The 12,304-nt window shown below is 43.0% G+C and overlaps 2 protein-coding genes across 7 annotated transcripts in view; one reads left to right on the top strand and one right to left on the bottom strand.

Moving 5' to 3' along the window:
- The window catches only part of LOC135898407 (uncharacterized), a 162,985-nt gene that overhangs the window by 54,466 nt on the left and 96,215 nt on the right, over positions 1 to 12,304 (top strand). The window lies entirely within an intron of this gene.
- The window catches only part of LOC135898406 (ATP-binding cassette sub-family G member 1-like), a 28,171-nt gene that overhangs the window by 4,143 nt on the left and 11,724 nt on the right, over positions 1 to 12,304 (bottom strand). The window contains exons 6-12 of the mRNA XM_065427319.1: positions 11,604 to 11,727; positions 10,951 to 11,065; positions 8,640 to 8,785; positions 7,065 to 7,166; positions 6,248 to 6,416; positions 6,028 to 6,128; positions 2,995 to 3,150 (exon numbers count right to left, since the gene is read on the bottom strand). Of these exons, the coding sequence (XP_065283391.1) occupies positions 2,995 to 3,150; positions 6,028 to 6,128; positions 6,248 to 6,416; positions 7,065 to 7,166; positions 8,640 to 8,785; positions 10,951 to 11,065; positions 11,604 to 11,727 (913 nt within the window). The remainder of the gene's footprint in view (positions 1 to 2,994; positions 3,151 to 6,027; positions 6,129 to 6,247; positions 6,417 to 7,064; positions 7,167 to 8,639; positions 8,786 to 10,950; positions 11,066 to 11,603; positions 11,728 to 12,304) is intronic.

Raw genomic sequence — 12,304 nt, 5'->3', positions numbered from 1 at the left:
ATTTGAGCAGCGCTTTGAGCAAAGAAATAACCTGTGTATTACAATAGGACATGCTGGTGTGCATCTAAATTTTCTTAGCTTCATTTATTTTCCGGAAGGAATAAATATTTTAGAGTGACAAATATTAGGAATGCTATGCGGTGTTTGAAAGTAGCCTCATGTCGGCTTTGTAAGCTCATTTCAGGGCGATGCCGTGGAAACCACCATGTTCGATCACGTGATCACGCGTCCATTGCTTGTCTTAGCTGCCTCCGTTGCCTCCATGTTTACTTTAGGTGTGCACATGTCGCTGCGGCTCAGCAGACCTCGGTTTTGTCGGATATCGTAGACGGTGACCGGGTGGACGACACGTTTTGGCCGCACCTTCAGAGGACATGTAAGCGCTTTCGGAGCTCATTACGCCTTGACCAAACGGCGCGAGAAGCGTATTAGGTACTTGTACTAGAAGAGTTGCTAGAAATACATTCCAAGCTCCCAAAACTTTGTTCTCAATTAAATCAGGATCGGTATTTCTAGCTTTTCTTTCTTTATAAGCCAATCACTTTGAAGCAGCGGCTTGTGAGGTTTTTGATTCAGTAACTTTCCTCGGTGAGGCCCCTATGTATATTTTTTCGCTTGCGGGCATGCTGAATTGTGGTTGATTTGTTCTTGCCGCGCGCTAGGCTTTGGAAAGTAGATGTTACCTACTCTGTAATAGCGTGCAGCCAAGATGTATTAGCGCTAGTCACTCGCTTAATCTGTGTAACGTCGCGTTAAGCTCCGAATATTCATGTGTTGTCGGTGTAGTAGCTGTCACCCATGCTTCGGCGAATTCAACAGTGCGCCTATTCACTGTTCTTAGTACGTGCGAGATAGAGTGGGTGCAAGTTTCGGTGTGAGTTGGGGTGAATGTGTGTAATAACGAGCGAGAAACTTACTATGCCAGGAAGTGGCGCTACTCACTTTGTAATGAGTGGTCTTCACTCATGCCGACGTTCCGGTGTTGAATTTCTTTCTTTCCAGGTTAGTGATACAATGCTGCCGGATGAGTTAACTTCTTTAAATTCATGGAAAGGCACTGCACCGCGAAGGGCGGCCGGCGATAGGGTCTGTATATGAAGGGCGGTCGGCGAAAAGGGTCTATATTTACATGTACAACGCTGTTATGCTTTCCCCTGTTATTATGTTTTACTTTGAGTGCTTGGAAATGCTTAACTGGCCAATTCATTAATATCCAAGAATGAAATTTTGAAATTATTTGCTGCGTGAAAGTTGTTGTCAACTGTACATTCCCGTAAGCTATGCTCGAATATATGCACTCGCCGTTCAGAAGGCCAAGAAAGGAACTTGTATTTCGTTCAAGATGAAGGGGTCATGTGCGCGGAATTTCCCTGCCGGAGTTGTAGCTTGTACTGTGGAATTCTGAAGAATGCAGGCTGCCGTACTTCTTCACGGTGGTCAGGGACGAACAAGGCCGGCAGTGCTTCAACCAACGTTTCAACTGCACTGCACACCATAAATCGGCTTTATGACATTCTTAACAAAAAGCGAACTGAAGACTCTATAGTAGCATTTGCCAGGTGCATGTGACGTTGTATAGTGCACGAGACTTGTATGCACACTGTACCTGCACATAGTCCGAATGTGTTTTTCCTTAGACAACTGCACGCACACTTTCTTTTCTTTCGATTTCCTTCTCCACAAGGGTTGCATAGCAGAACATAGCATGGTAGTTCATGCTGTGCAAAAGGCTTGCGACAGCCCAAGGACTGAGTAAGGCACACAGATACTCTGGTATATGTCTTTGTGTACGTTCAAGAATACGCGGTGTCACCTCCGTATTCATTCTCAAACGATCCTCGATTGGAAGCTCTTCCTCTACTCGATCGAGCGGAGTATAGCGCCGCTCCTTGACTGATAAAAACTCGACACTTCTCAAGAATTGCCATGGATAATCATAAAGCGCAGTGACCACTTATGTCTAGGGCTGGCGATGCTATCTACTTTCTTGAATCGAGGTGGAGTGTCCAGTGGAGGATCGTTATAGGAAACTCGCTGAATTTTCTGTTCGCTTGAGGATAAGGGGCTCAGCCCTTGTCTTCTAGAGCACACCTTGCATTGCTGTGCTTCTCCCACTCCCCTTAGCTTGAGCTCCTCCGGGGAACCTCTCAGCATCTCACACATTACGGTTTTCCTTCTCTCTTATTTAAGCACTTTACGATTGCGCCATTATTTTATCGAGTGACTACGACAGGAGGCCGGTGCAAGAAAATTTGCTAGTCGTCCTTGGTTTTGAAATAGCGGTAGCTAAAACGCCAAGTCTAATAGTCCTCCTTCGGAACCCCCGAGAAAATTATATCGTGCTGAGTGGGACAACACGCTTACTCACTTCATGGAGCGTGCCTGTGAATTTAGCCTGTCAGGTGCGCGTTGACAGACGTGCAAAGCTTCGATTTCTGACTATGTGAGTTCATAATATTTTCATTTACTTCGCTGCATCACAGGATAAACAGGGGGGTACGGAGAATTTGGAGGCTCAAAGTGAGCTTGGCTAGGGCCTTTTGAAGCAACGCTGCGCATGAGAAGTATTTCCTATAAAACTTGGGAGCTACACCTTTATTCTTTTTTGCTAATATACAGAAAGAGAAAAGCGAGTTAGTGCCAAGAGTGTCGAAGGAAATAGTTTCATAAAAACAGTGCATTTCTGTGTATGATATTTGAACCAATTTTTATGTCCGTCATGAATCAGCCAACGGAAGGTGTCACATTTCGTCGCCTTTTGTTCTCATCAATTCCGCATCGTAGTCCGCTTACACGTTCGCGTCCTTGAGGGAAGAACGCAAACAGCGAGCGCGGGAAACGGTCCAAGCTATAGGCTTACAATCGGGGAGAGATCAATTACCGTCCGGATTCGAGGCAGCCTCTACATTTCGCCTGCAAGCGTGCCGAGCGCGTCTGCACAGCTCTGTCTACGCTGTGCCGCTGCGTACTCGAGAGGGTATATGTGTGGATCACCTGCATGCTGCTGGCGGCTGAGACGACAAGCGCGATGGCCTGGCTCGTAGCGCACGTCTGCACGGCTAGCAGGACGACGGCGGCGACGCGATGGAACTCGGGCGGCTGGGCGGTGGACCAATGCAGGATGCACATCATGATCAGAGGCCCGCCAACCTGTGTGCAACAGAAAAGAAACGCGAAAAAAAAAAGACGCAAACCTAAAATAGTGATCGTTTCCTGAAAGGTTGTTAAATATGCGCCGATGGTGCAGGTCATTGTGCCATCAACGAAAACTGAAAAACACAAGACAACAAAATTTTGGCAGTAGTCGCAGAGAGTAGTGTCGCGTTTAGGGAAGTAAACCTATAGCGTTAAGCGATAATTTTTTACATCGTGGAGCATCAAATTGGAATAAGAAAATCAGCAGACATCACTTGAGTGATTTCTCTAGCCTTCAACTCATTTAGAGAGACAGCAGCATGCTATCACAGCGGACATCATTCTTAAAAGCCACTGATATGCACACAGCATCCTCCATATTTCCATCATACGGTACTACATGTTGCGATCTCTGAAACACATGTACGCAGACGCAACCTCTCTCAGAGTTTGTATAGTGCCTACCTCTTGCAACAAATACCCAAACGCGATCATTGCCCGTATATGTCTAGACCCAAAACACGCTGCACGAGTGTTTTTGTATGATCGAAGCTTCTCAGCTGCGATCTGTTTTCTTGCCCTCTCAACAGAGCCCGCTGTGTCCTTGTTAGTGCAACATATGGGTTAAACCTGGCGCCTTTTCGTTACGACATCACGACTTTACTCAATTATGGAAAACTATATAGCCGCAGGTGTTATAATAAAACCTTTTGTTGTACTTCGGGACCTATTAACTCTGTCGTACGACTGGCTTTCGATGGCCATGAGCTAGAACTGCCGTTGCATTCAGCGTATCCTATACTTTGCGACTGTTTGCTTTATGTTACGGTATGTGACCTACATGAATGTAGCTAGACTACATTTAACCTGTTCGCAGGTCTACTAGTTATTGGACGTTTGTTGGCCACTTTACTGCGAGTATCTCAATTTATTTTATGACTAGTAATTAAATAAACTGACTATGCATAGATAGAACTGTTAATTTATATGGAGAGAAGCTTTGTCTTATTGACATGATCTTTGCGATTAACAGTGTTGTCCGACAGTGTCACGCCCGTCACCGTTGGCTTTGTCCTTCGGAGTAACTAGCCTGAGCTGTGTCTAAGTAAATTATTGTCAAATTAAGCCACTAAGCAAATTTGTTGCCCGGTCATTTTCAAAACAATTTTCTCTGACTCCGTACGCACTCCTATACTGTTGACTAAGCGTATAGTAAATAAGTGTATCTGTTACTTATTCGACAGCCAGTCTATATCAGGGCTTACATATATTGATGGCCACCTTTTCAATCTGTTAATTCTAGTGCAGGAATGTACTTGGCACATGCGGCCATGCATGGGAGAATGTACAACACGTTATATCAGGCTTTCCTAACTTCGAACATCAAAGATGAGCTTTGTAGGCAACATTGATGGCCTTTGGTCATCATACTATGAGCAAAGAAATGTAGCTTTAAATACAGGATAACGCATCATTACAATCATCACCTCTAAAGGTGTTAATGACCTCTAAGAGCCCCGCGTGGGACACCTGCTATGTACTGTTATGAGACACTCACACACGTTGTATTTCTGTGTACGGCCGTATTATAGCGCCAAGAGGCAACTGATGTGCATAGTGATGGACAATAGTCCACTATCAGAACTAAACACTCTAGGCCAGTGCTTTAAAGGGAACTACGCGCAAAAGGCTTTATTTGCCCTACCAAGGTTCCCGCGGTCTTAAAATTAAATTGTGGGGTTTTACGTGTCAAAACTACGATCTCATTATGAGACACGCTGTATTGGGGGACTCCAGAAATTTTTACCACCTGGGGTTTCTTAACGTGCACCTATATCTAAGTACAGGGGCGTTTTCGCATTTCGCGTTTTCGCATTTAGCCCAACACCATAGCCACTGAACAACCATGGCGGGTGATTCCCGCCCTCTACGGGCCTTCATTACAGACTTTAAGAACGCTGCCCGTTACTACTCTATACAGCACGCGGTTTGTTTGTGCTCGGCTCTCTCTATCTCTTTCTCCCCCTTTCCTCTCTCTCTCTGCTTATCCACTTGCCTTTTCCCCTTACGCGGATAGCCAACCGGAACTGCCTAGCCTGCCTGCCTTTCTATCCACCATTTTTCTCTCTCTTTACTGAAAGTGGCATTGTATCTATGTATTAACATTTCCATGTCCTTGTGTGTTATTGTTATGTCGTAGCATTCTGTGCGGGCTACAGATGAATTCATGTACTATTTTTCGTTTCTATAGTTACTGCTATTGTTTACGAATCCTTACGAAATGTGCTTTATTGTCGGACCCTTCGTTCCTTTTCTATATTGCCTCGTGTTATCATCTTTTGCTGATTGCACCATCTATTGTTTTTGAGGAGCCGACCACAAAATTGCCACCATTTCCAATGTCATCAGAATAAATCAGTCACACATAAGTACACAGACTGTCTCAGTAGACCCTCCTAGCAACAGACACCCAAGGTTGCTTTATATAAAACTCTTTTGCTGTGAGTCTAAGCCCACATGGTTGACACTAATGAGGATCACCAATACGAAAGCCATCATGCTCGAATAAAAACCAGTCCTTAGACCGAACATCCGCTGCTCAAGTCGGACATGAATAGCTGAATCTATACGCGTCTTCTTTTCGTGACTGTGTTTAGGTATAATTTAGCCATTAGAAATTGTTTCCATCATAAAATATTTTTGGTCGAAACAGGAACAGAAGTTTGAGTTTGTATAGTCGGGCTTTTCCTTGCCTCAGAAGTAAGTTGGCCAGCTTGTAAGTTTCGATATAAGGTTTGCATGTAGAGTTTGGAAATTTTAAGGAGTGGCAATAAAGTGTTCTTTTTGCGGCGTGAAAATAATAAATTGAGCAGATTTCGATTATGTTCTTACCGTAAAAGGCATCTCAGTGATGATTCTAGCGACGTAGTACATGCTTGGGCTGTACCAACAGTTCCGATGTTCCCTCAGCAAGACACTGAGCTCTGTCGGGACTAAATGGAATGAATTACGCGCTGAACATGTTTTATAATAAAGGGGTGCTAGATTACTAAGAACATTAACGACAAAACACTATGCCAAGAATATCAGAACACGAGGCGTGTATACTTACATATCAATACGGTCGGCATAATGGATTGGAAAAGGATGATTGCCAGGGCCACGACAAACATGGCGGCATTATTCATTACACGGGTGGCTCTGTTCCCGATCCCGTAGTACATCATGGTTAGCAGAGCAGAAAAGAACAAGTATGCCAAGATGCGAAGCTGCGACGCAACCTAGTAAAGAAAAAGAAAGAAAACAGGTTAGAATATACATGGCTGTCAAAATGTTGTCCGTTAAGCTTCATACAAGTGTACGTGGATACAAACCGCGAGACTTCAGTCTTCTGGATGATATATTGTGTTTGTATAACATATATGGCACGCCTATGAAGCTATTTAAACACGCCCACGCCCGTATTCTAAGGCTCACACCTGAGTAGTTCCGTGTTAAAATGTTGTGCAATGTGCATAATGTGTGGTATCGTATGTTTATGGCCTTCAGTGCGATAGTAACTCCTGCTTTATTTCTAAACGTAAATGTCTAAATGATATTTCGCGCATTATTATGCAAGCTTTCTTAGCATGAACGGGGGGGGGGATGGCTTAGACAGCTGGCATGAATTGCACTGATAGCTATTAAAATAACTTTTCATTGCGGGTCTGCTGATTTTTACTTATTTTGTTCTATGTATTTTTCCTTGAGTTAAAATGTTTGGCTTGTCATCTCTGTCCTTGCTGTAGAAGGTTTCTTGGCTCGCAAATTACCCATATTGTAGAATTTCATAAAGGAAGCTACAACTGTCTTAATCCTCACTGCGAAAATTAAATACATCAAATTCTCCCTACATAAAATATGCATACCATGTTAATTGTTAAACTTACCTTATTTCTGAATAAGCAAAAGAAGCACCGTTTCAAGAGTACGCCGAACTGCAGAAAAGCGCTTGCATTTATTTTGTACAAGTCACGTTCTTGTTGCTTTTCCTGAAAACAATGACAATGATATTTTATGAGGAAAAACTACAATTTTTAATACTTAAACAGCCGTGTAATAATAATTATACTATGGAAACGTGCACAGAGACCTAATTCTGCCATTATTGGCCAAGTGGTCTTCTCTGGCAATAGCAGTTGAACATGTTGCTATAAGACACTGGCGCAATATGTACAACCATGTTCAGTTTGAGCTCCAACATGGTGACCGGGGTTGAAGGAGTCCGAAGATTGCACGCCAGCCTAGACAAACGAAAAATTAGAGAACGTTACACAGCTCCAATTACAGGTATTTAGTAAACCAATTTCCTTTATGTTTGTGCCGTCATGCAGTCGTAGAGCCCCTTCGACCACGGAAACCGTGTTGCAGCTCAGATTGAACGCGAACATACCTTAACTGTATTAGAATTTCTTTGTTAAGGTTACTAAGAAATGTCACTGAGTTTGCAACCTAAGCTTTACTAACAACAACTGGAGAAACTATACCTTTCCTGGGTATTGGTTGCTTTCTCAGCTTACTTTAGAGCACATCACCCATCATGGAAGGTTGTGGGTTCGATTCCGCACTGCGGTGTATCGTTTCTTTTTCTATCTTCCGTCACCTTCGCTTATGGCAAATGCAAAAAAAATGACTTCACATTAATTTGCTCTATAATTAGATTTTGGGATTCGTATATATATTTGTGCCGAGCACACACGCAGTTTCTTAACTGAACACCGAGTCTCGGAGTTCCTTAACGTGTTGTCGGGCATTCCACGGTCTAAAATGTATTTCAAACTATCGGGTCCAAATTTCCCACAGAAAATTTGCGCGCAATGTCTACTATGCGTATTGATGAGGAAAGCGGAAAGCGCTGGGAGGTGACAACGCCCTTACTTCCTTGCCTTTCGTGAAAAAAAAAGGAGACCGTGCACCAAGGTAGTTGACAAGAATTGTTTCAGACAAATTTTGATGAGAACAGCGACGCAACGTGGTTTAGATTTTATAAATTAGGTGTTTCCATAACCAACTGCGATATACTTATTATAATGAGGTTAATACGTACACTGCAGTAAAGAGCGTCGACACTTTAAGCGATAGACGTCATGGCATTTTAGAAATTGACAATTCTGTACCAAAAGGCCGTGATTCCAGCAGGTTACGGATCGCTTCTTACTGTCTCGCGTATACCTTAAAGCTCACTGAAACACTATGGTAAACGCTATGGTAAACACCCGATGGTAAGGCTAGCACTTACCCAGCATCCACCCCATGAGCAAATAACGTGCAGCAGAACCAGTTAAGCACCAAGAGATAGCAGATGATGTTTCAGAACCTCAGGAGTGTTGTACAATAATAAAAAAAATATTTAACGCATTAAGATGTATTGTATGCCATGGTGTAAGAAGGATTACTACGTATTTATTCAGTTCAAAGAGTTACCAGCTTGTCTGCCGCTATCAACTGCAATTTGACTGACTTACCGCATCTGTCATCACTCTTCCACCATATTGCGTAAGTTGCGGATGGTCAAAGCTGTTCTTGCCGTTGTCAATAAGGATGCCAGGTTTAAAGGACCTTGCTAGCTTCTTGCTAAGCTCCCCGTGCTCTCCGGACGCTATCTCTGTAACTTAACAGGGAAAAGAAACATTGTTCACGAGTTTTACTTACTTGTCAGAATAAACTTAGGAGGAAGCTTTAGCTCGGGGGCTGCTATCTAAATACACAAGAAAGTAGAAATCGTTTTTCTCCGCAGCCACTGCACCCAATTTGATGAGATTTGCTGCATGTAAAAGAAAAAGTTAAAATGTTTACAACTCTGTAACTCAGCAATGAAAAACCATATTACAACTCGGTAAATGGTATCTAATAATACATCTAAAGGGACAAAATTAATGCATGACATATGCCTCTCGATTATATCACTAATATGTGAGTACGACTTTAGCAAAATCCTTGCAAACCATGTAACTAATTTACGTAAGATGTAAACTGATAAATCAAATTTGTCCGCTCTGGATGCTTTAATGGATGCAGTTTACAGAACTGTGATACCTGTTCTTAGTGCAGACGTACGAATTTGTAAACTTCGTGCTTCCATTTTTCTTAGTTTACCAATTTTTGAAAGCTGCTTTTAGAACATTCGGGCCTAAAATGAAGATTTCACTTCAACAGTCACTAGAAGTTGACATTATCTCTCTGATGTAACAAATTTAATTAAAATGGACCAAGTGGTTATTTCCGAAAAGCGTTTCTACATTTTACGGGTACCTGACTAGGTGACATCGGAGTTGGGCCTAAACAAAAGCTTCCTCTTAAGAGACGCTAAAACTAAATAGTTAAGCAGTTTAGACTAATAAAGTATTTTTTAGAACTCTAAGCTCGTTAATTTCGAGCTAGAGGCTTATTACTGTAGCAGAAACTAAAGGCCGAAGTTCTATTAGTTGAATTTCACACCGCTGCCACAGCGCCGATATACGTCAATGTCATGCCATAGATTTCAAAGTATCTTTCTTGTGTTCGGGATTTTGTGGTTGTACAGTAAAAGTTATTGAGACTTGCCAACTTCAGTCATCGGATTTTCCAGAATATTATGTAGTGTATCTTTATAAATAATAAAAAAAATTAACTAAGGCCGAGCAGACGCCGACAATATCCGTGCTATTATCATGGTGAACTGGTGAGGAGATTGCAAGGTAGGCAGCGCCATCCGTCTTTTATTTTTGCATCTTTTCTGGATTACCAGCCCTTTTTCTCACGGTAACAGTGGCTCTTTCGGTAGTTCAGAATGGTAATTTATTAAGATGCAAATTTTTTTTTACGTTTAGTCTCTTTTTGTAAAAGATCCTGCAATAGTGTCGTGCGCCTTGTACATTATGCGGGCAAATGAAACAGTGCCGGACTTTGTTGTTATATGTCACACGAACAAGCAATCCAAACTACGCCTAATACAAACGTGCCTCCAAACAAATATAGGCCGAGTAAAAGGTCATGCTTTTAACTACGGATAATTAAAACACAACAAGTTGGGCTTTTCGGTTACGAAACATTGTCGTGGTTTAACTGTACTGCATTTTTAACTCAAGTTTTCGTAGCAAAAAAAGAAAAAAGAAGAAAATTCAAAAATAAAGAAAGAACATCCATCTGTGATGCGTACGCACATGTAGAAGGGGGATGAAAATAAATCGTGAAAGAAGTAATCATTTGCACTGTATTTATTCTGCCAGTCAGAAAAGCTGGCCAGGTGGTGGGTCTGAAAGATTAGGTGTGTGTGATATTAGCGCACCCACAAAGCCATTGCCAGAATTTGAATCCGCTAGCCGGTGGGATGATGGTGTGCATCCTCGGCCTCATGAGTGACCGTTATTCAAGTGCGGTGTCGCTGTCCAGACGTGCTTGGAAAAATACTAGTGTGGCTTGGCTGCAGTCCAGCCCAGCTGATCGACCGACAGTCCAGTGTCCCACATGGAAAATCAAGCTTGGCCGATACCCCACCGCGGAATGTGCAAGAAGCTTCCTAAAGAAATACGCAGTGCAATACAGGGTACAATCATAATCCTTCCGAACCTTTTTTATGGACTGTATTATGAACAAATGCAGGTTTGCTGGTGTGCTTGTCTGTTTCCAGGCGTTTATTTTTCATTTCAACGTATTGCTTACGTTGAAGAGGAGAGAATTGAGCGCTGAATGTAAGTGCGGCGCTTCCACACTTGACACAGAGGGTTCGGTAAAGTGCGAGCAAGTCTCTACAAAACAGTTAGACATGATTTTTGTGCTGTGAGAAGTGTGACTCACTGAAGTCGGATGGATTATGATGTATCGGACACTGGAGATTCTGAGCGGCCAGAAAGGGCAGCAATTTGTCGACGGGACCATTGTAAATGCACATTCCCTCCGAGATCATGTACAGCTGAAAGGTGAACGTGCGCTGTTACTGGATTGGCCTCTTCCTTGATTACATGCCGTGATGCGCCTATGAGCATGCGCAGATGTAATTACACGTTAAGAATGATGCATAGTAACGGTAATAAACACATGCCAGTATAGAGCGTAAGACCACGGAAACATTTTCTATGGTCAGGATCCTTTGCCTCGAAATTTTACCTTTTGCTCATGTTATAACAAATGGCTGATTCCCGTAAGGTTAGACGACATTGCTGGACCATTAGCAACTAACATTTGACTTTAGTTAGTGTCTCACATGGATAGGGCAATAGAACACTAAGGCCTTATTGTATTAATACGTTAATAACTCAATTTTTTTCCTTAGGTCAAGGAATAGTGCTGCTGAATGTTGCACTAGGCCAGAGCCCTAAACAGGCTCTTCGCAGCTACTTGTCATTAATATCATCTTACGTCATGGCAGCTTATGCAATGTCCCTGCCTCATGACTTTTGGCAATCGAGGGAATCTTATTCCCTATGTTCAACTTAATTGCAACCACTTGCCTTGTCAAAATGTGAGAACAGTGTTGCGCTGGGGTTGTGAATCGAACACAGCACGGTGTGCCCGCATGCGGCTAATGACCGCAGCACCAGAACGCACCTTAGTGCTGAGCTGCTATCTAGTCCGCTGTAAATAAGCACATAAAAATATTGTTTCGCAGGTTGCTCTTATAATAGCACTTGCTGTACAACGTAATGATATAGAATTTCATACATTCAAACCTTCAGTAAGAGCATACGCTATCAACCTCAGATCAATGTTCATGCATTAAACCGAACAGCTGTGCGGATCACTAATGCCTCTGTTACAAGGGCGACACGTTACTCGTTATGTTAGACGATAACTGCGGTTTGCGATAACGTAACCGCGGTTATCGCTAAACGTGATTAGCGTGGTTACATGGCAGGTGAAACTACGGTTAGGTCGCTAAGCTCGGTTGACCGCCAGCCGAGCTTGGCAACCTCGGTTTAGTGTAACCGATGTTTCGGAAGCGGGCAAAATGGCACACGGTACTTCTCCAGAGTGCCGCGCTGGCGCTTCGCAGAAATCTTCTAAAAAACCTATCATTTGGCCTGACGCGACGGCTGAGGCACTGATACGCGTTTGGGAAGATAATCTGGCCGCTCTGTGTTCAAGTAGCCGAAACGTGCCCCTGTACACAGAGATGACGGCTACACACGAATTTCAAAATTTAAGAACACCA

This window comes from Dermacentor albipictus, chromosome 4 (genome assembly GCF_038994185.2).
Source record: "Dermacentor albipictus isolate Rhodes 1998 colony chromosome 4, USDA_Dalb.pri_finalv2, whole genome shotgun sequence".
Classification (NCBI taxonomy): Eukaryota; Metazoa; Arthropoda; class Arachnida; order Ixodida; family Ixodidae; genus Dermacentor; species Dermacentor albipictus.
The sequence above is the reverse complement of the archived record's forward strand: the minus strand, read 5'-3'. Positions and strand labels throughout refer to the sequence as shown.